A 25,666-nucleotide genomic window follows, 5' to 3' on the forward strand; every position below is an offset into this window, starting at 1 on the left:
CCCACAGGCACCAGACTGCTAGGGGCCAAGGAGAAGGGCAAGTCCACTGCTGTGGGCAGGGAGCCAAGCCTCACTCTACTTTACTGCTGCGCTGTTTTAGCAAGTAGGCCAATGTTTAATTTTTAAGAAAATCACTGATGAAAAAAACTTGCCACCAAATTTACCCAGAGTACCTCAGGTAACAGACTTAAAAAATGGTATCGACCACTAATTTCATCCAGCAAATCCTCTTTCTCTAGTTCTGGTCAAGGCACTTGTTCTTTATTAGCAAGCAAATCCGAGACCTCACCTCACCTGCAATTATCTGCTTCACAATATCTGACCGTTGAGAGTCAATGTTCACAAGCACTTTGTTGTTTCCCTTTGGATTCGAAGTCACTGTTAATTTCTTCTCTTATGTTAGTACATCCCCTGCTACCACACTGATTTCACTAGTACAAGTCTCTCTAGTTAAGGACAGGATGATTAAACGCACTATTTTCATGTATTGGGTTGGCCAAAAAGTGCCTTCGGTTTTTAAGTAAAAACTAAAGACATTTTTCATTTTCACCAAGAACTTTATTGAACAACGTATTTACCCTTTTGTTCCACTACCTTCTGCCATTTTTCAGACAACTTCATAATTCCATCTTCCCAAAACTTTTTATCTTTTTGAGCAAACAACTGTTCCAGGTGGCTTTTACAGTCTTCCAGGGAACTGAAATTTTTTCCATTAAGAGAATTTTGTAAAGACCAAAATAAATGGAAATCCAAAGGTGCAATGTCTAGTGAATACAGCAGATGAATCAGAACTTCCCAGCCAAGCTGTAACAGTTTTTGCCTGGCCATCAAAGAAACACGTGGTCTTGCGTTATCCTGATGGAAGCGTATGCGTTTTCTGTTGACTAATTCCAGACGCTTTTTGTCGAGTGCCACTTTCAGTTGGTCTAACTGGGAGCAGTACTTGCTGGAATTAATCGTTGGGTTTTCCAGAAGGAGCTCATAATAGAGGACTCCCTTCCAATCCCACCATTTACACAACATCACTTTCTTTGGATGAAGACTGGCCTTTGGTGTGGTTGGTGGTGGTTCATTTCGCTTGCCCCACGATCTCTTCCGTTCCACATTATGGGACAATATCCACTTCTCATCGCCTGTCACAACTTGTTTTAAAAACGGAATTTTTTGCTACGTTTAAGTAGAGAATCACATGAGGAAATATGGTCAAGAAGGTTTTTTTCGCTTAACTTATGTGGAACCCAAACATCAAAGCGATTAACATAACCAAGCTGGTGCAAATGATTTTCAACGCTTGATTTGGATACTTTGAGTATGTTGGCTATCTCCCTCGTGGTGTAACGTTGATTGTTCTCAATTAATGTCTCGATTTGATCACTATCAACTTCAACTGGTCTATCCAACCGTGGAGCATCGTCCAGCGAGAAATCTCCAGCACAAAAGTTTGCAAACCACCTTTGACATGTTCAATCAGTCACAGCACCTTCTCCATACACTGCACAAATCTTTTTTTGTGTTTCAGTTGTGTTTTTACCTTTCTAGAAATGATAAAGCATAATATGCTGAAAATGTTGCTTTTTTTCTTCCATCTTCAATATTAAAATGGCTACACAAAAATTCACCAATTTTGATGTCTTTTTTTTTAATTTTTAAATTTTATTTTATTTACTTATTTATTTTTGGCTGCGCTGGGTCTTCGTTGCTGCACGCAGGCTTTCTCTAGTTCTGGCGAGCAGGGTCTACTCTTCATTGCAGTGTGTGAGCTTCTCATTGTGGTGGCTTCTCTTGTTGTGGAGCACGGGCTCTAGGTGCACGGGCTTCAGTAGTTGTGGCACGCGGGCTCAGTAGTTGTGGCTCGAGGGCTCTACAGTGCAGGCTCAGTAGCTGTGGTGCACGGGCTTAGTTGCTCTGTGGCATGTGGGATCTTCCCGGACCAGGGCTAGAACCCATGTCCCCTGCATTGGCAGGCGGATTCTTAACCACTGTGCCACCAGGGAAGTCCCAATAAGTCTTTTTTAAAATGCAGGCTGATATGACAGCTGTCACATACAATCTAACAAAATTGTTTCGAATGAAGTTAAAGACAACTAAGTGCTACTAGAGCCATCTTAGGGAAAAAACCGAATGTATCTTTTGGCCAATAGAAATTTATTTGTTCATGTAGCTGACACAAAGGAATCAGAGAGCATCCTTCAATGTTACACAAAGATTCAGATACCACTCATCAGTAACAAATTTGATTTGAAAGAGATAAGAGAACATCACTTAGATTATATAATCTTTAGGTTTCTATGATTTTATGAATACCTATCTTGCCTTCCCTCTCCTAAACATAAAAACATCATTAATGAAGAAGGAAAGAGAAACCTGAACTCTGCCTGAGGAGAAAACCACTGACCCTCCTGTGTCACCGCGGAAGGACGCCCCTCCGGTTACCTCTCTGCCAGGACTTCCAAGGGGCTCCTTCCCAGAGACCAACTGCGCACCATCCAGGCCGAGTCCATAGCAGCTAGAAAGCCCCGGGCTATTCCTGTTCCCATTGGCCAAAAAGGCTACAGAAACAGAAAACAAAGAATTAACCTGAATTACCTTTTAAAAGAGGGAAACTAAACTAAGGAGGAGAGAAAGAGTTTGCTGTTGAAGAGCAGCTGTACCCTGCCCTTCCCTTCCCTACTTCACAACCTGCAGACGGGCAAGTCACAAAGCCTGCGGAACTGCCACCCACAGTGGCAAGCCTGGGCTCCCCGTGGCCTGGGGCCCTCCCCTGTACACTAGACCGCGTGGCGGAGTAGACACTTGCTCCCCAGCTGGGACCCCAGAGCTGCCCCTCAGTGCGATGCCCCCTCGCCAGGCCTCCAACCTGAACTGCCACCTCCTGCTGCTCAGCACTCACCTCCAGAAGGCTGTCCCCTACCAGGGCCACCAGCAGCTGGTGGCCACTGTGCTCCCGCACCAGGGCCGCGTTCTCGGAGGCGTACATGCACGTGAAGTCGAACATGGCCACATCGGGCTGCCCGTAGTGGTTGATGGCGAAGTCCAGGGAGGGCAGCTGCTGCTGGGTGGAGAAGTCGGCCGCCTCCCGGGCATAGCTCAGCAGGGCCTCCTGGTCCACATTCTCCCGGGAGAGCAGGAGCTCCGTGTCGGCGTAGTCCTGTCTCAGAGGGAAAAGAGACTCGATGGAAACGCCCAGGCAGGGGCGCAAGAGCCCGCCGGCCACAGCCATGTTACGCGTGCCAGACGGAACCTAGTTCCGCAGCCTTCCCCTCCCTGTTCCAAAAGCAGTCTTCTATGCAAACTCAAAAGAAAAGGGGGGAGGCTGTTTCTAAAGGAACACAGGTTTTGCCGCCTAGAAACAGAGCCCCCGCTTTTCCATTTACTTGGAACAAGTCACTGCTTCTTCATTCTAGTCCACTCCACCTCACGGAGTTGCTCTGAATACCAAATACAATGATTTAATGTGATGATGCTCTGTAAACTGAAAAGCATTCATAGTTCAGGCTGCTATCAGCAATCACCGTCTTCTGGGCAACAGCTGGACCTACACGGGACACTCAACCTTGCATAGCTCATCGAACCCAAAGGAAGAACCTTAAAGCTTCAGTGCCAGAGGGATGAGGAGGTGGGGGCAATAGGAGTCCTGGGGGCCGGGAAGAAATACACTGAAAATGGAACAGAAGTTTTCAAAACAATACACAAGATTCTGAAAGGCCCCACAGTAATCCACCAACAAAGAAAAACAATGATGAGAGAAAAAGGGCTTTCCACAGAAAGGATCGAGAAACTCCTTTTCTGTTTTGGAGGCTCCTGGCACACTGAGCCAAGTCTTTCTTCTCAAGTGGGACCTAAGCTTTCCAAGTGCCCCTGATGGTACTTTCCGCTGGCACTACAAGATGTAAAAGCCAAACACAAATACTCAGGTTGGTCCCGGAAACTGTTTGTTCAACACTTAGTAAGTGGCCACCGTGGGCTCCAAGTCTTAGCTTAGTCCCAAGGCGTACCAGTGGGTTCACCGGCTATTTCTCACTGATAAAGCATCCAGCCAAATATATCTTGCTCATGCTTTTGGCAGAATGGGCTGTGCCCACTGCTCTGTCCTGTTCTCCTCACACGCATAAAGGGCCACGGGGCTGAGATACAGACACGAGGCCCACGAGCTCCCAGCTCCCAGCTCCCCAGCACCGCCTGCAGACAGAGCAGCACCATAACTCAGACTGAAGTCACCCGACTCATCATCATCCTGCAAAGACAAAGGACACCCTGAATTCAGCCGCCAGTCTGCGCTGGGAACTGCACAGGCCTGAATCACCGCATCTGGTGCCTCTTCTCTCCACTCATCACACAGGGACAGTAATTCTCAAATCCAGACCAACAAGACCAAGTAAGACTTAAGAAAGTCTCCTTAAGGAGCCATCCACCTGTGGTTCTCTGAGTCCATATTCTGATCATCATCTCAGGGAATGTCATACAATTAGTCATCTGGAAAAAAGGCTTAGCTGGCCCTGGCTCTGGGTGAACAAGAGCCCTCACTGTCAGCCCATAAAGAGGTCCAAATATAGCCCGATCCAGGCACTGTAACCATACCTGCAGTAAAACCAGAACCGTTCTCAGGCTCCCACAAACACCAGTTTTTGCTTCTTGGTCTAACTCCCTTCCCTCTATAACCCCCTCCCAAAAGATGACCTATTAACCAACCACTAATCGGTCATATATGGAACTCACCATAACCACAAACAGAATCACCTGAAATTAAAATGAATATTTATGCGTGAAATGCTATCTGAGATTTGCTTTGCACAGCCCAAAGTGGGAGCGGGCAGTGGGCTGGGCTACTCCTGGGACAGTGCTGGCCACGTGCCGACAACTGCTAATGCTGGATAACAGGCACATCGGGGTCATCACACAAGTCTCTCCGCTTCCGTTCACGCTTGAAATTTTCCATAATAAAAGATTTTTTAAAAAGTTAAACTAAAAAACATCAGAGGAGTACAAAGTACATGGTCCCAGGAGACGAGTGAGGCACTCATTTTCATCCCCTTGCAGGAAAAAACTCATCAGACAATAAAATTCTTTCTCTTGGTAATCACATGACCCAGTACAACATAAAAAGAGGTTTAAAAGAAATCCGTGACTCACATGCAGTATCACCCCTTTGTCCAGTAAACTCTGCTTTTTGGCTGTCATAACAAAATAGTGTGTGTCATCTTTGTAGTAGACGATGTTCTCCAAATCGATCCCTGCCAACAGAGAACAAACGTGCACGTAAGGCTCTGCTGAGATGAAGGTGGGTTAGGGCAGCCAGAGAGACTGTACTGGCCCACAGAGACCAGGGTTGTGGAACTCCAGACAGGGAAAGAGAAAATAAAAAAGGCACCTGAGCCTGATCCTCACTTCCTGCATATTTGTTCACAAAAAGGGGGGAGCTCTGGTTATCCTCACACTACTCTGCATTCACCCGACACCCTGTTATCCTAGCAACAGCAATCAATCGGAAGCAGAAACACGAGGATGGGAAGAAAGGAGAGGTTAACCTCTAGTAAGAGGGTTTGAGTCAGTTCTCAGGTTAAACCTCTTTGATGCTCGTCAGGGCAACGGGGGAATCTCCTAGACTCTCACGGGCAGGACAGACAACTGGATGCCTGGAAGTACAGAGTGCACTACTGGCTCTTTAATTCAATTAACCTGAAAAACAGATGCAATGGGAAGAAACCATGTTCTTTCAGAAAACAGGTAAGTGGAATTTGCCACACATTTTTGTTGCAGCAAAATGTCTAAGTGAATCCATCTATCCACAAGCTATCATACAACAACCTCATTTCTATCTAGCATGTGGTTTACTTCAAAGCCAAACAAACTCGGGAAAAAGAAGACACACTCAACACCTAGAGTCAGGTTCTCAACAAGCCAGAGCTCCCCTCCAACAGCCGACGGCGTCAGGCACCACCATGCAGAGCCGGGCAGGGGGAGGGCTGGAGGAGCAGCCCATCCCTGCAATGAGGACAAAGGACACCAGAGTAGGAGACGGAGACACAGAAAGCATACGCGCAGAACGAAGCACGGGAGTGAAGAAGGAGCAGAGGGGCAAACAACACAGCAGTAACACTGATGATCCCCCCCCACCCCGCCGACCAAACCCTCCAAGAGAAAGATCACAAGCGGTATTTAAATTTCTATCCTTTTTGCTGTGGAGGCATTGACACCAACCTGTGGCTTCCCTCAGTTCCTGGAAAAATTTCTGGTTGAATATAAAAGCCACACCACTGATCTCTTCCACTTTGGCTTCTGCTGTTGTATTTCGGTTAATAAAATTTGCTGTAATGGCAATGGCCAGTTTGCCACGAAATTCTTTCCGACGAAATCCTGGAAGGAAAGAAATTTTCAGAGGTGGCAAAAGCTGGCTAAAGAAGGAAGATCATGTCACACAGGAGGGGTGCTGAGGAAGACATTAGGGAATATGGGGGATGGGAATCAATGGGAAGATTTTAGGGCAGCTCTCCCCTATCTGGAAATAAGGTGTTTACCTCCCAAAGACTGTAACAATCCAGGAAAGACGTCAAAGTCACCCACAACTAACACACCGCTGGAAATCTGACGGACCAGAACAGTACTCAGTACGAGGGGTTCCATTTCATAAAAAGGGACGCCGTCTGCTTTAATAACTTAGGTTTAATCCTGCAATGTTCCCTGCTCACGGGTGGCTTGTCTCCCTGTGCCCTGGGGAAGTGGCCCAGTACCAGCTGGCGGGGCGAAGGTGGGGCCTGCCGTTCACCCAGCCTAGGCAGCGCACGCGTGAGGATTCTCAGGAGTGGGACCTCTGAAGACACAAACTCTTGGCAGGGTTCCTCCACATGAAGCAGGTGAAGGAGAGAGGAGCATTGCCCGTACCTTCCAAGGTGTTCCTGCGGCCATCCCCTCCAATGATCACTTCAAACTCATATTCTGATACAGGATGGGTTTTGGGGTGCACCAGGGCCCGCCAACCTATCCCTGTGGACGAAAAGTCAAAATGAAGGTTATCACCCAGACCCATTCATACATCTAAGACATCTCTAGGTACCCAGGTGGGCAGACTGCACAAAACCCCACGCCAAAAACACACCAGGCGTAAAAGCATGGGGTACAGACCAAAGAAAGAAGCCTCGAGGAAGGCTCACAAAGGAACGTCCCCACCACACGACTTCCTATAACGAATCCAAGCACCTGTAATGTCTAATACTATGTCAGAGGCCTCCTCATAAGCCAAAAGTCCCTCCAAAGACACAGGCTGTGCAAATGGAGACACCCCTTTAACTGAAAACAACCCTCAGATTCCTCTCTTCTCCCTGGATCTCATCTTTCCTCGCCTCTTCAAGGCCCTTTTATCCCTCCTTCATTTGTTCACTCACGTTCATTTTCTTGGTCCTCAGGAGGCTCCACAAGTCCTTGGAATTCCACGTTGACATGGATTTCAATGCCTAGGATCAATGCTACTTTCAAAAGTATTAGCTGAAGCTGACGGATACCTGGGTGAACAGGAAGATTACAGGAGTGAGGGCCCACCGGGGGGAGAGGACCAGTCAGCATCACTGCCCCGGTCCCCCCGTCCACCAACGCAGAGTTTATCCAGATGCTCAAAGCCACCTACAGCAGGCGGCTTTTCCGAGCCATGCTCCATAGCGTCTTCCTTTCTTTCTCAAGGGCAAATACAACTCAGTGCAAGAGATGTTCTAGAGAGACACGCAGGCCTACCTCTCAAAAGCTCTGAGACAGAAGGAGACTCTCCCTTCCATCCTCCCTGACACAGAGCCACAGCGACCGAGCAGCACCTACGATCCTGACAGGACTCATCACAGGAGGCAGAAGATAGGCACCCCCAGGGGTGCTTCCAACTGGACACAAAGGGCTGCCCTGCTTCCTGAATTGCCCACGGCATCTCTCTCTCAGCCTGTTCCCTCACTGATCTTCACACACTCTTACATGCTGAGAGGGGATCCCTGAAACCAGCCTTAGTCTCTTACCATTCCCCCTCCCACCACTGGTCTACGGCTGCAGAAACTAAGGCTCAAAATGATTGAAAATCTTGCTCATTATCATAGTGAGACTTATTTATTTGTTCAGTGTCCAATGAGTAGTTCCCAGGTGCCAGACACGGACGGCCCCAGGTACACTGAGAGAAAGTCTGGGCCCTGATGTGGGACCCTCTCAGCTCCAAGACAAATCCTGCCACACACAAGGCAGACAAGTCCGCTGACACACTGACCTCGGTCCTCTGTTAACACCGACTGCCTACAGGCTGTGACCAATGTGCTAGGAATACGTGCTAGTCCTCCACGCAGCCGTCTCGGCTATCTCCCCCACTTTCCACCCTTCCACGTCACACTCCCAAAGACTTGTTAAATCCCCTGCTAGCGCATCTCATTCCTGCAGATGGCTGCTACCCATTACAGCCCGACAGATGCACAGAGTGCTTCTGCTGCCGGTGGAATGTGGCATCTGCTGGCCAGCGTCTGATAAACTGGCACAACTGCTTCAAAGAGCAAAGGGTTGAGTAGCTGAATGTTTACAGGACACATCTGAGGAGCTCAGAACAACAGTTCCTTGATAAGGCTGTCCTGCAATCATTAATGGTGATCAACAGACAAGACTTCAACTTCATAATGTAGACAACAGTCTGTTCTGAACCGCTTTTCAGAGCGGCATGAAAACAAAAGCACCGTCTGCATTAACTTCTACTGCCTCGAGCACAGGCCCAGGCTGAGCTTGGAGGGGACAGGAGGAGAGCAGGAGCCCTCCACGCTGCAGACCTCACGAGAATCACTCGGGCAAAGGGATCCCACTATCTACTTGCCATTCACAGCCAGACTAGGAGTCTGCTTCTTCCATCACTGTGGCTCCCCAGGACCATCCCCAGAGTGTTTTTTCTCACATTAGGAGAGTACCCACCTAGCACATCACAGCAAGCCGCGTACCTCGTGCTTCTCCCATCGGACTAAGAGCCACCAGAGGGTCAAAGCCCAAACTGGCAGTCTGTTTCCTAGCCTGGCCCCAATCCTATCCCACCCACTGCCAGTGCTCAGTAAGCGCTCAGGATGTTAGAATTCCTTAAGCTAAACTCATTTCATAGGAGACACACCGGTAGTTAAGAATCTCAGGTTACAGAACCACTGGAGGGCAGGTATTTTGACTCCAAGCTGAGTGTATTTTCTACACAGTAGATACTAAGGAGGTCAGCACACACTGGGCTGCTGAGTACGAATTCCTCCGGTAACCTGCCTGCCTCTTTCTCCTGAAAGATGAGTAGAGGGTAGGGGTGGGATCCTACAGGAGAACTGATTTTACTTACTGATGTGGTCAATGGCTCCAGCACAGAACTTGCCGTAGAACTTCTTGGCACCCAGGCCTCGCAGATCGTGTATGGTAAATGGCCAGAGATGCAAGACATTGTTGCGGGAGAAGGCATCTCGTTTCTCAATCACGACCACCTTAGCTCCCAATAAGGATAAATCGATGGCTGTGCGGAGACCGCAAGGGCCAGCTCCAATGATGAGACACTGAAAAACACAGCTGCTTTCAGGGCGAAGGCAGCACCTCTTGAGCGCATAACCATCATTCCCTAAAGCCCCCCAGTAGGGCTATGCTCCCCATGACCAAGAAACCTTCAAACCCATCCGGGTCAGAGCGGAGTGCCTGCAATGGCTTCAGAGAAAAGCTGTGGGCGCTCTGGATGGAGGAGACTTAACTGTAAGTGCTAGACAGAAACTCAGACGCGGCACCTGCAGATCACATTACCTGGGTCCTCACATCAACACACAATATGGAGATCACATCTCATCTCTCAACAACAGGAGAAAACCTTCTGGAAGGTTTCTAAGTCAAGCAGATCTCTGTCCACGGAGGCACAGATCATTAAATACACAGCCAAGCATTCTTAGGGTCCTGGAATGGACCTACCACTTGAGAGACTCCCAGGTGGTAATTTTCAAGAGCCTAAGATTTATGTGCAGAAAAGAGTTCTAAAATCACCAACTTTAGCCTGAAAATCCAGGGAAATGATCTTGAAGATCCATATTCTAGAGAAGTACTCAGGGTGAGACCGCACACTTAACTAGTTGGCATGCACATTCAGAAGAAAGACATGCACTGTTTCTGGCTTCCAATTCCTTTTATCCTTTTATTCTTTTTCCATATAAATTTATTTATTTATTTATTCCATATAAATTTTTTTCCATATAAATTTATTTATTTATATTTTTAATTTTTATTTTTAATTTAAATTTTAATTTAATTTTATATTTTTAATTTTTATTTATATTTTTATATTTTTAATTTATTTATAGTTTTATATTTTATATTTTTTATTTTGGCTGTGTTGGGTCTGTGTTGCTGTGCACAGGCTTTCTCTAGTTGCAGCGAGCGGGGGCTACTCTTCATTGTGGTGTGCGGGCTTCTCATTGTGGTGGCTTCTCTTGTTGCAGAGCATGGGCTCTAGGTGCGCGGGCTTCAGTAGTTGTGGCTCACGGGCTCTAGAGCGCAGGCTCAGTAGTTGTGGCACACAGGCTTAGTTGCTCCGCGGCATGTGGGATCTTCCCGGACCAGTGCTCAAACCCATGTCCCTTGCACTGGCAGGCAGATTCTTAACCCCCGTACCACCAGGGAAGCCCCTCCAATGCAGCCAAAAATAAATAAATAAATTTTTATATATATATAAAAACTCTAGAGCGCACTTGAATTACTTGCATTTTGTGGATGAATATCTACCCAAATGCAAACCAACACAGGGCAAGTTAAGGCTCCTGAAAGGACAGTAACAACAGCCATAAAGTCATCTGCAACTTCATTTCCCTGCTAGCTTTTCCGAACTTCTCACAGAAAGTGGTCTTACTAAGGAGAAGAGCAGGAATATATTACCTTTCTCCTCTCCCCACGCCTCCCCCTGCACAGGTGACTGCGCATCTCGGGTCTTTCCCCAGGCCTACCCGTTTCATAGAAACTCTATTTCTCTCGATTGTGAAGAAAGCAAAAGAAATACTTTAGTTTACAAAGCCCTTGCTTATCAAGATAGACTTCTGGAAAATGGATGAAAAGAGGTCTGAAGCCTGTGGGAAGAAAATCCCCAAGTTGGCAAATACTCTACACCTTACCAGAGGCTGAGTCTGGAACAATGACTTTGCCCAGCACCAGGCTGCCACGGTCAGACAGGACACTGACAGGGCCTGGCTACCTCTTTGCTCAGAGGCCTGCATCCTCCTAACAGTCTGAGATTCAACTAGAACCTCAGCAAAATCAAACAACTCCTACGGTGTTTGACTTCAGGGTTGTTCTCAGTAGCTGAAACCCCGAATGTTCCTATGTGAATCCACGGGATAAGAATGGGGCACACAGAACAGTCGAATGAATGCACACAGGTAGTGGATCCACAAAGTTCTGCCGCAGTGTGAGCTTGACGGCCTCCCTAGGCTGTGGCCTAAGCAGCCTTGTCCTCACCAGGCTACCTCCACCCAGTGCTCTCTCCTTCTCCAGCTGAGTCCTTGGGTCAGTGCCCAGGGCCTGGGCGGCTGCCCCTACCTTAGTGTTAGTGCACGCCTTTCCCTTCTTGTAGTCTTTGTGGCTGCCCCGCTTGTCCAGCTTTGCCCAGAGGGCCTTGGCTCTCCAGTAGTTGAGCTTGGACTTGAGCTTGTGGTAAAAGGAGCGGTGGTCCTTAGGCTTCAGTTCCAGGTGGTCGCAGAGCTCTTGGAAGGCCTTGAGGGTCCCCTTGCAAGTGGTGGCCTGCACGAACCGGTCAAAGAGGATGTGAGCCCGATTCGTCGCCTCGTTCTTACGCTCCTCCATGTCTCCCCACTCTCAGGCCCCTGACAAATGGGGCGGTGGGGGGGCTGTCGATCCACCTGATGCCGTCACGTTAATCTAATAAAGAAAGAAAGAGGAACGGTTAGCAAATCCAAAGCTGCATCTAGAAACGTTTTCTAGGAGACATAACTCTTTCCAGAGTGCACTTCCTAAGTGTTGCAGGCGTTCGTTACACAAGCGTAATAAGCTGCCGGTCCTCTAGACTCCAGGCACCGTCTGAGACACCGCGGATGGAGAAATGAGGAAGACTGCGGTTGCTTTCAAGGCTCTTGCAGTTTAGCGGGTGAACAGAAGCTTAGATGTGCCCTGCTAAGCGTCAGAGAGAGACAGGCTCAAGGGATGTGGGAACACAGAGGAAGAGCGCCTACATCATGGGGGAGGGATCCTCACCCAGGATGAGCCTCTGAGGGACGACAGCTGAGGGTTTCAGGATGAATTGGTGTCAGCCAGGCAGGCGGGAAGCACAGGACGTGGAAAAGGAAGTAAACGGGAAGGCTTGCAAGGGACTCTTACAGACGAAAGGGTCAGGGATGTCTCCCGTGGGGTGAGTGGTGAGCCCAGGCCGAGGGATTACAAACAGAAGCCCTCATCTGTGGCGGGTACCCTGTTACAGCTGAGCTGCCTCAGTGGAGGGGCTCACCAGGCAGTCGGCTGAGTCGGCTCGGGGGGCACAGCACACAGGTGGTGGCTGACCTGTGAAGGCTGGTCAGATGACACGGGGGAGCCCTGGGCTCCGGGGGAGATCTGGACTCAGCGAGGGAGGGGCTGGCAGCCAAGGACGAGCGCTCTGAAGAGCTTCTGAGGCGCAACGGAGAGGTCTGAGAGCAGAGCCAAGGTCGGCGTTTAGGGACTGAAGTCCTGCCATGCAGACGGCACGTGGCAGGTAGGAGGATTTTACAGCCATTCCATTTTGCCCACAAAGAAACCTGACAGCAGTAATGATGCTGTCTATACCTCCCACTTATCAAAAACCTCCAGCACCTACCAGCCTACGTTTGCTGGGAGAAGCTTCAAGAAGGGAGGGGCCCCGCATGCGCTCCTTCACCCACTCCCTGCCTTGGGTCTGTACCACGCTTACTTGTCATCACTACGGAGAACTGTTGCTGGGGGCGGGAGGCAAAGGGCCAGAGGCTGGAACAGGGCGAGCAGAGAAGCAGGGCAGGGCAACAAGACGAGCAGCACCTCGGCCCTGGGTCCACGCGCGCCGGGCCCGGGCTGCCCCACTCGGCCTCAGTTCTCCCTCGCGTTAGATGAGGTGAGAGTGGATGCCCGGCGTTCAGTGTGGGAAAACCCTCCCAGCCACAGGACTCACGCCCGGGGCTCCAGGCGACTTCCCGTCGGGTGACAAACAGGGCTGCGCCAGAGCTCTGCTTTAAAGAGGACCTGCTCGTGGAGATGGCAGGGGATGGAGGAAGGGAGCTGCTGATCTACTGTGTTGGGGGAGGAGGGGGGGTGGAAGTGAGACGTGACCCACTGTTTAGTGAACCAGCCCAGGGCAAAGGGAGCCACCAACCTATGTGCTGATGAGACCCTCTGCTTGCCTCCCCAGGCCTGGAAGAGCCCCACGTCCCGTCCTGAAGCTCTTACAGGCGGGAGAAGCCCCCTTGGGAAGCGGGAATAAGATTCTGCTTCTTTCCACACTTTACCACGTATTATAAGGTTGAACTGAACCAACTGGAGGTGTGGGTGGTTTCCTGAGAGAAGGCAATACCTAAATACCAGGAACTGCCACTTTCCTCTTGTGTTTTCTGTGTCAACAGACACAGCACTTGTTCTGTGGAGGCCGAGGTGAAGATGGTTAATTCTTTACCTGAAACACACTGACTTGGCTTCTCATCTCAAATACATCACTAACTCAACAACCCCTCCTATGCACACTGCTGAACAACAGCTTGTCCCAACAGCCAGGTGGCCAAGAGTCCAACAAGAAATGGAATTAACTGGAGCTAACCTTCAGTTTCCCCTAAATAAAAGTTTATTCTAGGTAGCGCTAAGCAGCAAGATAAATATTTTAAAGTTTCTAAGAAGAGCCCATTCTTCTTCTTACAAGTCAATGCTTATCCTAGAAACTGCAGGTAGTCAAAAGACGGCTTGTAAGTGGCAGAGAAAACCAAACATGCTCAGCCAGAAGCAGAAGAAAGGGTAATAACCCACGACTAGAAACAAGGGTCCCGGGTGTTGCCCGGCGGGGCCTCTGCGGCTTTATCTGCTTTGCTCGTGAGGCCAGCAGACAGCCCTCCTGCCCCTGCGTGCCCCACCTGTATGCACAGCTCTCTCGAACTCCACCAGAGTCACAGTGTTTAGAAAGCTTTGAACACACCGGCTCTGATCTCTCTGCCTCTCGTCAAGAAAGAAAATGATTTTTCTTTGTTCCTAAACAGCAGCAGCCACCTTCCACTTCCTGCCAGGATCTGGAGCCCGAGGTACCACCGTGTTCTAGCTGACACCAACACGCTCAAGATCCTGCGACATGCATTTCTAAAGGCCTTTCCCCTGTCTCACCCCACCCTAAAAGAGTCTCGGGCATTTATTTTCAAAGAATTCTGATGTGTGGGCTAACACCCCCTTGGTTGGCTGTAGCCCACCCTGTTTGAAATAAACATTTACTTCCAAAGAGCTGAGCACTTGCTCAAACCAAATCTCACCACAGATGAACACCTTCGTTAATAACTGGCCCCCAATCCTTCTGCTGATGCAAAACACTTTCAAACGAACAGGTTCCAGCCGCTCCCGGACAGCTGCAGAGAGCCTGCTTGCAAGAGGCAGACAGGGAGTAAGTGCCCAGTGTAAGAGAGTTCCACCTGCAGGTCACTAATGACAACAGATAAGTAGAGGGAAGCTGGTTCCTGGAACAATGTGACAGGCACCCGAGGTAAGACTACACAAGACCAATTCCCTCGGGCTGCCTCAGCTTTCCCCCTCTGCAAGCCAAGTGGCCGTAGCAGAAGACACTCCACTGTCTGTTCTGCAGCTCTGCTGGCGGGACAGCCTCGTGCAGCCTGGGGACTACCTGGCACTGGGGTCACGCTAAGAGCAGCTGGGCAGACGGCAGAAGGACCACTCCCGCCATCGCCCTCATGCCCTCATTCCTGAACGTCAAACCCAGGTCGTGCTCCTCCGGGCCTCTCCTGGACCACCCCCATGTGCTGTACGTCCCACTAGCCAGGGAAAATCAACAGTCATAAGCGCAGGAGCCTACATACCAGGAAACCTGGCCGGAAGGTGCCAGAAATCCTGAGGACTGAAAAGTCAAGGTGTGGAAGGAAGGGACAAGGGAAGTGAGGAGCCTGAGGAGAGACGAGAAGAGGTGAGGCCAGCTCTCAGCATGTCAGTGCGATCTCTGCCACCGGCAATGGCCTGCGAGTTCCGTCCCACAGCAGCTGACTGCTGACTCAGAAGCACACTCCTTGGCTGTGGAGGAAAGTGCTAGAGAGACAGCCTATGAAGTGCATGCAGGAACAGAGTTTATGTTTCTATTTATAAGAGTAAAAGGTTGTCACTGACTCATGGCTGGTTTGAGAACACTCAGTCTCTAGCTCTTAGAATAGATGGGTGGTTATTTGAGGGGTGGGGGAGACTTACCTTTAAAAATATAAAAAGGAAAGAGAATCAAAACAACAAAATAAGAATTATACTTCAAGAGTAAGAAATCAGAGCCAAGTTTGGTTAATTTTCTCCCTAGCCACTGCACCACTAATATACTGGCGCATGTGCAAATCTGACTCTTACAAAGGATCTATGAAATGCTCCTTTCCTAGCCCATGCAGTCAGAGGCATGACTTGTCTAAACAGACCTTAGAAGGAAGGCAGATAGGAAGACATGTTTTACAATGTCATTAGGAGGAAAATTAGATGACAAATGCACTTCAGATTACAGATATTCCTTCATGTTTTACAGAAACAAGGACCAAAGTAGCCAAATGCCTTGAGTTCTTGGTCAGTCTTTCTGCAAAAGAGCCGCTCAGGCCACCACCATCTGTGGATGGGGACACTGACTCCCTCGCCTGGGGCATCTGATTGAATCAGACTGTCTGGTAATGAAACTCCTCGTCGCCCCAACTGCTTCCCAGCTCCTGTCTCAAAGGCCTCTCATCTCTCATGGCCCCAAGATAAGGTTCTCTAGGTCCCAAGGAAGCAAGCTCAAAATACAAGAAGGAAAGCAGTCCTTCTCACAATTCTTGTTGCTGCCTTTGTTCCATCCTTAGTTCTTCTCTGACTTTCCATCCTATTTAGCATCAAATGGACACTCGGCGGGATGCTGAGGACACCGGAAACCAGCCCCCATGCCCCTCCCCATTCCACGGATCTGCTCTTTAGTCCCACGCACCGGTCCTCATCCGCGCCTGCGATTCCACAAGCGCGTGACTGGAATGGCTCTCTCCTCCACCACCTCAGGGCTTCATCAGGGCAGGGACCGGGTCTCTGCAGCTTCAGCCTGACCTGCAGTGGGAACACTCTAGTTTCTGTGGAGTTGACAAGGGAAAAGAATCCCTAGTGGGAGTCTGTCTGGAGGTCCCTGCGTGGCTGGGGGAGGTGGAGGAGAAGCGGGGGGATGTTACAGAGGAGAGTTCTATCTAATGTGCCACCAAAATGGGGTGTCTAAGAACACAGTCAGCCTGGGCAGGGGAGAGCAACTAGCAAAAATGCAGCGCTTTTGTTATGGATTCTCACACTGCCTTATTCTAGGAGGTGGAATGGCCCTCTCTAGAGGGGTCTGAGAAGAGCCTGGACCATGACCTCTGGGTTCTCTTCCAAGTCTCCAATTCTGAAAGACGCTAACCCCTAATGTTGTATCTTCTCAAAACTTTTTATTTTACTTTCTTTGACAGCAACCTATTTCTTCAGGAAAAACACCTACACAATTGACCAAGGAGTCAGAAATGACCTCTGCCCATAGAGAACAGACTTGTGGTTGCCAAGGGGGAGGGGGAGAGGGAAAGGCATGGACTGGGAGTTTGGGGTTGGTAGATGCAAACTATTACATTTAGAATGGATATACAACAAGGTCCTAATGTATAGCACAGGGAACTATACTCAGTATCCTGTGATAAACCATAATGCAAAAGAACATAAAAAAAAGAATGTATATATGTATATAACTGAGTCACTTTGCTGTACAGCAGAGATTGACACAACATTGTAAATCAACTATACTTCAATAAAAAAAATTTTTAAATATATATCAATGGGATCATTAAAAAAATAAAATATTGAAGGGTCAAAAAAAATAAAATATATCTAAAACATAACTTAAAAAAAAAAAAGAAAAGTAATGACCTCTGTCTCTGTCACCCCAAGCAAACACTAACAAGTCCAAGTCAGAACCAAACACCAGTAAACATAATGGCTGATGCCGATGCAAACGCCAATGTCTGTCCCAAATAACCCGGGAAAACAAAGAGTCAAAAAGAACAATGCCCCAGCCCCAGTGTCTCAGGAAGAGTATCTTCACCTGCAAAGTGAAGGTAATGTCCAATGAATCACAGGGTTTTGCAGGAACTGAGGTAATGAGTGCAAAATGTGTAGCAGTGCCAGACGCACAGCAAGACCCAGTAAATGGCAGGAGTGTTGTTATTATCTAGTAGTTTATAATCCCATCAACAAAAGGTTATACTCAGCTAAATAAGTGGCTACTATAACAGAATGAGAGAACTCAGACAGCTCTGTCCTTTGAAAGAAAAATGTTGTAAAACTTCCTTTGTCCCTCCCTCACTCTTCACCCTCCCCACTCCACTTGTCCCAGAAGGTGTGACAATGGCATTGGGCAGGAGGGGCTAAAGGATAACACCCCAGTGGGCAAGTTCCTGCCAAACTCAGATGTTCAAACAAGAAAGATACAAGGACTGTCAGTGACAGTGAAAACAGCCAACACTGAATACTTATTGGCGGTCAGATCCACACCGCATCTCCACCGTCACCACAATCTACCACCTGCATTTTGCAGGTGGAAAACTGCTGCTTAAAGACGTTTAAACGTCACACAGCAGGAAAATGGTGCTGCCAAGTTTTGCATCCAGAGCCCAAGGCCAGAGCCATTTGACGGAAGAACCACCTGAGAACACAGCTTGAGAAACAAGAGCTCATTAGAACGACATCCCTGGTCCAGAACCTCCGGGAGGAGCGCTCCGGGTGAACTTAGCAAGGACACACAATACAAGATTCTTTTTCTTCTCACAATTCATCGCTGTATGGGCTCCTTTGAAATGGAGCCCTTTCTTAAATGGAGGTCAGGGCACTCTGGGGTCACAGTGACCCTCCGAGTGGCGGCTGAAAGGCTGAGCGCTCCCCAGCCTGCATCCCTCAGCAGCTCTCGCACCTGAGCCAGCATCAGCACCTCTCAGGAGGTGATCACAAAGCATTTCTGAATCACCCAATGCTACTCCACTCGCTGCAGGAACTCAGGGCAGGACAGGAGGTGAATCTCAACCTATCCACTACCAAGGGTCCAGAGCTGAGGGACAGAGACCAAAAGACCAACCCCTTCCTGCCCACAAGTCTGAGAGCCTTGTTATGATCCAGGCTGTCAGGATGAGGAAAGGGCCTCTGGCTGGGGAGAGAGGCTCACTGAGGTTGTGGGAAAGCGCAACCAAAAGCTGTTCTTCTGCACAAGGGCAGGCCCCGGTCCACGTAGCTCGGCACTGTGTACCCAGTTCCCGGCACATAGTAGGTGCTCAATGAGGTTCTGCTGACTAGAGGACTACCCAGCCACCTGCACTTGTGCAGGCTCGGGAAGTGGTCTGCCTGGCAGCTGTGCAGGGTGACCTCGAGGGCCACTGCTGGACAGGGGCTCAGAGAACACCACAGCTGCGGCAGCCCAACGGGGTCCCGATACTCCCGCAAGGACGGCTGTGGAGCTGTAGGGAAACACCTCTGGTATCTCCTGCTCCTGGGGGCAGACCCTGCAGCAACAGCTTTGTAAACACATGAACTGCTGGCAAGAGGTTAACGTGGCACCGAATCTGGGGTTTCTCAGTTGTCTGGTCTGCCTAATACCAACCGCCATGAATCACAAAATATACGATGGTCAAGATCCGAAGGACCACCCAGTGTGACCAGCCACCCCACACCTGCATCTTCTGTGTACCAACCACAACACACAAACAGCTGAACCGACAGGTGGCTTTCTACCTTGTGAAGCAGTCTTCACCATCTTTGAGCAGCTTGAAATGTTAATTTCCCAAGGACACAATTTCTAGGTAGAAGACCCCATAGTTTTTTACTCCATGGTCCAAAATTTCCCCTTGGAAGTATCCAGAACAAAATTAGTTCCTCTTTTACAGGCCAGCCGTCCAAACATCTGCTATCTTCACATCCTCCTCAGTTCCTTCAACCATTTCTCTTTTGACGTGGCTTTCAGTTTCTTCACCTCAGCATTCTTCCATAAGCTCCTACGATCATGTCAATACCCATCTCATCTGCCCTCCCCCCGTGACGATGAACACGCCCACGTGAAGCAACCCGTGTGCACCGATCCCACCCCCTTTATTCCACCACACACACTGCCTCCTGCACTGGTCCTCTCCTCCTGCATCAGTCCCTCCCCCAAAATGAACTATTCCCACTGACGTAGGCTCTCATCTTTAAAAACCCTGCCCTGTCCCCATCTCCTCTGACTAGTGTACTCCACTCCCCAGAAGAACGGTCTGTGCTTGTGGTCGTGACTTCCTCTCCCACTGTCCTTGAAACCTACAACAATTAGGCTTCATTCCCACTGCTCCACATAAACATCTCATCAAGGACACAGTGATTTCCACACTGTCAAATCCAATGGCCAGTTCTCAATCCTAGTTTCCTCCACCAACCCAGAGCTCGAGTCAGCCCACCACGCCTCTTCTCGGCCCTGGGACACCATCCTCCTGGTTCTCCTCTGGCCTCTACAGATACTTTCCTGTGTCCTTTACTGGTCCCTCACATATCCCCACCTTTCGCATGTTGAAATGGCCACAGGGTCACTTAGTCTTTGGGTCTCTTCTCAATCTACATCCACTCCCTGAACATCAGTGGCTTCCTAACTTTTTAAATCGTACACACAGTTCTCTATATAGTTTATGTAAATGTAATTTTTCTTAACAATAAAGCTATTTTTAATTTCAATCAATCAAAATTTTGTAGCTTTTAGAATCTATTGCTCAAGACTGCACGTAAGCAACTTAAATGCAAATTATACTGGTAGCGCTTAGGGGAAGCAGACTGTGTACTTTGTTTTTTTTGCTCTCCACTTCTATTTGATATTTTTTATTAGTTATCTGTTTTATACATATTAGTGTAAATATGTCAATCCCAATCTCCCAATTCATCCCACCACCACCACCCAGCCCCGTAAATGTAATTTTTGAAAAATGTCACAAGTTACCTTTACTACTGAAATATTCTGACGTTTTCTGTTCTCTCATTCTTTAAAGTTGCTGGTCCCCACTGTATTGTTTTCATGACCCATTAATGAGACACAACCCACTTTGAAAGTCTCTGCCCTCCATGTCCCCCAGTACCACGGCTTTAAGTATCCATTTTACGTAGAGATCATCACTGGTGCACAAATTTATTTTCTCTCCTCTGAACCCGTAAAACCGACTGCTTATTTGACATTTCTACTTGGAAATTTGGCAGGCATCTCAAACTTAACATGCACACAACCTTGATTCCCATTCCTATCCCGAGCCTGCTTCTTCCTCAGCATTCTCTGCATCTCAGCAAGTGGCACCAACATCCAGCCAGCTGCTCAATCTAAAACCCTTAGAATTATGCTAATTTCTGTCACATCCCATAGTCAGTTCTTCAGTATCTTCTGTCTGTTCAATATTCAAAGTACAGCCCAATCCAACCACTCTCCACCATCTCGTCCCCCACCCTCATCAAAGTCATTTCATCCCTCCCTTGGGTTCCTCCAGAGCCCCTCCCTGCTGCCACCGTCCCAGTCCCAGCTCCCCCGAATGTTTTCCAATAGCAGCCTGAGCATTCACTCAGTGTTGGTCCAATCAGGTTACACCTCTGCTCTAAGGCTCCACGGCTTCCCAGCTCAGAGTTAAATCCGAAGTCCTCACAATGGCCTCTGAGGCCCGGAGTGACCTACCGCACTCCCGTCTCCTACGCTCCTTAGGCTCTAGCCAGACTGGCCTCCTTCTTGTTCACCAAGTACCCCCAGCAGCGGCCACCCAGGTCTCTGCATGCCCGGTCTCCCTGCTGATGCTCTCCACCAGATGGCCACACGGCGTTTGTTTGTTTGTTTTTTATTTATTTATTTTTGGCTGTGCTGGGTCTTCGTTGCTGTGCACTGGCTTTATCTAGTTGCGGTGAGCGGAGACTACTCTTCGTTGCGGTGTGTGACCTTCTCACTGCAGTGGCTTCTCTTGTTGAGGAGCACGGGCTCTAGGCGCATGGGCTCAGTTGTTGTGGCTCACGGGCTCTAGAGTGCAGGCTCACTAGTTGTGGTGCACGGGCTCAGTAGTTGTGGCTCGAGGGCTCTAGAGCGCAGGCTCAGTAGTTGTGGCGCAGAGGCTTAGTTGCTCCACGGCATGTGGGATCTTCCCGGACCAGGGCTAGAACCCATGTCCCCTGCATTGGCAGGTGGATTCTTAACCACTGCGCCAGCAGGGAAGCTCCCCACAGCTTCCTCTTCACCTTCATCAGGGCTTTGCTCAAACACCACCTCGTTAGAGAACCCTTTCCTAACCCCCCCACAGACGAAAGAGCACCCACCTCCCATTTCTCTTTAACCCCCTCACCTTGCTTCATTTTTCCTGTGGCATTTGTTACGACCTGACATAGTGTATGTGACTTATTTGTGTATTGTCCATCTTCTCCAGCAGAATGTAAGCCCCAACTATAAAGAAAAGAGCTCGACTGGAATGTGCCCCTCACTGCCGACACCACCGCACAGAACAACCCCCAAATCTTTATCACTAATGTGCTGCTTCTAAAATCTACCCCCATATTTATGTGCTTTGCTTTCAAGACCCACTGGGACCTTTCAACTATCTTTACTAAAACTCATCTTGTTTGATTCAGCCAGAATCACGGATGCAGCTCCCATCTTAGCGTTAAAACAAACATTTTTACCATGGCCTACAAGGCTCTAGAACAGTGTTTCACAAAATTTTGGTCTTAGGACTCCTTTATACTCTTAAAAATATTGAGAACCCAAAGATCTATCAATACTTACTGCATGTGAAGTTAAAACTGAGAAAAATTTCAATATTAATTCAGTTTGAAACAATCCATTACACAGTAACATAATTAACATTTTTTTCATAAAATATTTTCCAGAACAAAAATTTAGTGATTAGAGTGATAATGTTTTTACATTGTTGCAAATCTCCTCAACGTCTGGCTTATTTAAGACAGCTGGATTCCCACGTCTGCTTCCTGCACTCCATCTGCTGCAGTATCACGTATCATGCAGCCTCTAGAAAACTCCACCATACACTCGTGAGCAGAAAAGAGGGGAAAAGGCAAGTATTTCCAGCTTAGTATCATTGTGAAAATAGCGTTAAGCTCACGGACCCCCCCGAAGAGGTGTCGGAGAGCCCCTACGAGATCCGCACCCCATGCCCTTACCTCTCTCACCTCCTGCTACTGCGGCCCCCTTGCTCATCCCCTCCGGCTTCCTTCCTGCCCCGCGAACACACTCTCCCCTCAGCCTGGCCACTCGCTGCTCCTATGTCTGAAATAGTCTCCCCCAGATCCAGTCACACATTCAAAAAATACTACTGAGCATCTGTTGTGTGCCGAGCACTTTTCTTTTTCTTTTTCCATAATTCTTTTTTTTAATATATTTATTTTATTTTATTTATTTTTGGCCGCATTGGGTCTTTGTTGCTGCGCGTGGGCTTTCTCTAGTTGTGACGAGCAGGGGCTACTCTTTGTTGCAGTGTGTGGGCTTCTCATTGCGGTGGCTTCTCTTGTTGTGGAGCACAGGCTCTAGGCACACGGGCTCAGTAGTTGTGGCTTGCGGGTTCTAGAGCACAGGCTCAGCAGCTGTGGCATGCGGGCTCAGTAGTTGTGGTTTGTGGGCTCTAGAGCGCAGGCTCAGTAGTTGTGGCTCATGGGCTCTAGAGTGCAGGCTCAGTAGTTGTGGCACGCAGGCTCAGTAGTGGTGGCTCGCAGGCTCTAGAGCGCAGCCTCAGTAGTTGTGGCTCATGGGCTCTAACGTGCAGGCTCAGTAGTTGTGGCCCGTGGGATCTAGCGTGCAGGCTCAGTAGTTGTGTGCCGAGCACTTTTCTAGGCTCTAGAAATAACACAGTGAACAGAGAGAAAACCTGTCCCTGCCTCCCCAGGTGCCCGTCCTCTGAAGGGGCTGACAGGTGTGTGATGCACCCTCACCACCCTTGGCTGTTATTCGAGTGTCACCTCCTCAGTGTGGCCTTCCCTGACCACACCATTTAAAACTGACCCCCCATCCAGCTTAGCCTCTTGCCCTGTTTTCCCCGAGGCACTCACCACAGTCTGATGTACTATAAATGCCATTTACTGTCTTCCTCTCTAGAGTGTGAGCTCTACGAGGACAAGGATTTTTGCCACTTTGCTCCCTGCTGTATCGTCGCACCGAGAATACGTCCTGACTCAGAGCAGCGCACAACAACGGCCTCTTTTTTGTTGTTGTTGTTTTAATTTATTTTATTTATTTATTTTTGGCTGTGTTGGGTCTTCATTGCTGTATGTGGGCTTTCTCTAACTGTGGCGAGCAGGGGATACTCTTCGTTGTGGTATGCGGGCTTCTCATTGCAGTGGCTTCTCTTGTTTTGGAGCACGGGCTCTAGGCACGCAGGCTTCAGTAGTTACGGCACGTGGGCTCAGTAATTGTGGCTCGCGGGCTCCAGAGCTCAGGCTCAGTAGTTATGGCGTCTGGGCTTAGCTGCTCCGCGGCATGTGGGATCTTCCCAGACCAGGGCTCGAACCCGTGTCCCCTGCATTGGCAGGCGGATTCTCAACCACTGCGCCACCAGGGAAGCCCAACGACTACCTCTTGAATCCATGAACAGATGCGTGACATCGGGGGTTCAAGCAGAATTCTGTTGGGACGTGAGATGGAAGTCACCAAGTGAAAATGGGCTGAGAGCCACCAGGTTGGGAGCAGGAACATGCAGATCCGGGAATCCTACAAGGGGACCCGAGCCTTTTCCACAGCCACACCTGCTCTGGACCCTCCCTCTGTAGACCCCTCCGGCAGACCCCTGCACCCACGCAGCAGGAGAGGAGAGCCGGACAGGAGCCAAGCCCTGGAGGTAGCTTTGTTTTCACAGCCAAATGGTTTCAGAGTAACAGCTCCCAAGAAAAGAATCTGGTTGCAGAGAAGAAGAGTTTATCAGTGTCATGAAGTGTTACAGGGCAGCTCCCAGCCCACCTCCCCCAGAAGCTAAGGGAAGGACCCATAATCTTTCTATATCCGGGGTGTGTGTGTGTGTGTGTGTGTGTGTGTGTGTGGGTGTGGGTGTGTGTGTGTGGGTGTGGGTGTGGGTGTGTGTGTGTGTGTGTGTAAAATCTGTCTCAGAAATCCATGCTGCTGTCATAAGCCAGGGTGTCTGCAAAGGCAGCGTTTCCTCACTCAGGGCTGAAGACAAGGGGAGCCGCGCCGCCCAGCAGCTTCTGACAAGGCTGCCCAGAGATTAAGTGGAGAAGGCGGGCAAACAGAGACAGACAGCTGGACCCCTGAAACACCGGCTTCAGAGGTGGGACAGGGATGGAACTCCCCTGAACGGCAGGAGGAAACAAGTCAGCAGCGCAGACTGACGTGGCCACTGGGAGGGGGGTCGGCACCACCCAGGGATTCGGGCCCGCGAGCCAGCCCCACCCCGTCCACTCTTAATGCCCGCGCCTCGCAGGAGCACCTCGCAGGAGCACGGGGCCGCACCTTCCCCTCTCCAGCCCCCACTCACTGTCCTCACCCCTCCCCTCCCCGGAGGAGGGTCCCGCCACTCAGAGGCCCTTTGTTCTCCTCTGAAACCCGCGCCATCTACTGTAGAACATTTTCCCCCTTCTTGGCCATTTTTAAGTGCACAGTTCAGTGGCATTAAGTACTTTCGCGTCCTGTGCAACTATCACCACCACCCACCTGTCATACACTTTAAACTTCTTCCTCCCTCCCAGCCTGCATGCTGGGGCCTCTCCCATCTTCCCACACACCCGTGTGCCTTTCCAGCTGCCGGGCCCTCCCTCCCGCTTCCTGAGGGCGCCGTCTACCCTTGCTGTCCCCACCGCATGACCTCCTAACTACGCCCCGTCACCTTTCCCCTCCCTCTGAATCTGGCTTCTGTCCTCATCACTCCACTGAGGGCGCTGTGAAAGGCTCAGACACTTCAACCGCTATCTCACTTGTTCCCGCTCATTTGCTCTTCCTGGAAACCCTCCTCTCCTTGGCTCTGTCTTCTGCTTCTCAACCACTACTATCCTCAGGCTTCTCAGCTCCCTCAAATGGCTACAATTGTTTCAGCTGCCCCTCTCTTCATAAACTGGACGACCCCTACACTTCTAACTTTGCTGACCTTGCTTCTGAGATCCAAACGCTACTGAACATCTTCATCCAGACATCCCACGGGTACCTCAAACTGAGGAGTGCACCACAGGACACTTCCATTCTCTTCCCCAGCTCTCACCCCCTCATGTAGTCAAATGCTGCCACTATCCACCCACCAATGGAAACCGGGGGTCATTTCAGACCCTTCTCGGTGTTAATCTCGCAATCCGATCAACCAATAGCAAAGACCTCTTGATTCTAACTCTCTGGAACCTCTGCTTTATAAAGCATCTCCCTACCAGTATCTTGGTGGGAGCACTTGTGACCTCTAGTTGGACCATTACAACAGCCTTTTCATCTTAAGGCCCCTCCAATCCATCCCCCACATGAGTGCCT

At 49.4% G+C, this 25,666-nt stretch overlaps 1 protein-coding gene across 18 annotated transcripts in view; it reads right to left on the reverse strand.

Annotated features, from left to right (window-relative positions):
* The window catches only part of MICAL3 (microtubule associated monooxygenase, calponin and LIM domain containing 3), a 177,129-nt gene that overhangs the window by 88,533 nt on the left and 62,930 nt on the right, over positions 1 to 25,666 (reverse strand). For all 18 annotated transcript variants that reach the window (XR_009009746.1, XM_057556881.1, XM_057556879.1 and 15 more), the window contains 8 exons: positions 11,539 to 11,877; positions 9,317 to 9,524; positions 7,380 to 7,496; positions 6,880 to 6,981; positions 6,199 to 6,354; positions 5,131 to 5,231; positions 2,891 to 3,148; positions 2,434 to 2,549 (listed from right to left, as the gene is read on the reverse strand). Coding sequence is in view for 17 of the 18 variants with exons in the window: in XM_057556881.1 (XP_057412864.1) it covers positions 2,434 to 2,549; positions 2,891 to 3,148; positions 5,131 to 5,231; positions 6,199 to 6,354; positions 6,880 to 6,981; positions 7,380 to 7,496; positions 9,317 to 9,524; positions 11,539 to 11,802 (1,322 nt within the window). In the remaining variant the exon portion in view is untranslated. The remainder of the gene's footprint in view (positions 1 to 2,433; positions 2,550 to 2,890; positions 3,149 to 5,130; positions 5,232 to 6,198; positions 6,355 to 6,879; positions 6,982 to 7,379; positions 7,497 to 9,316; positions 9,525 to 11,538; positions 11,878 to 25,666) is intronic.

The sequence above is a fragment of the Balaenoptera acutorostrata genome, chromosome 11, assembly GCF_949987535.1.
Source record: "Balaenoptera acutorostrata chromosome 11, mBalAcu1.1, whole genome shotgun sequence".
Taxonomy (NCBI): Eukaryota; Metazoa; Chordata; class Mammalia; order Artiodactyla; family Balaenopteridae; genus Balaenoptera; species Balaenoptera acutorostrata.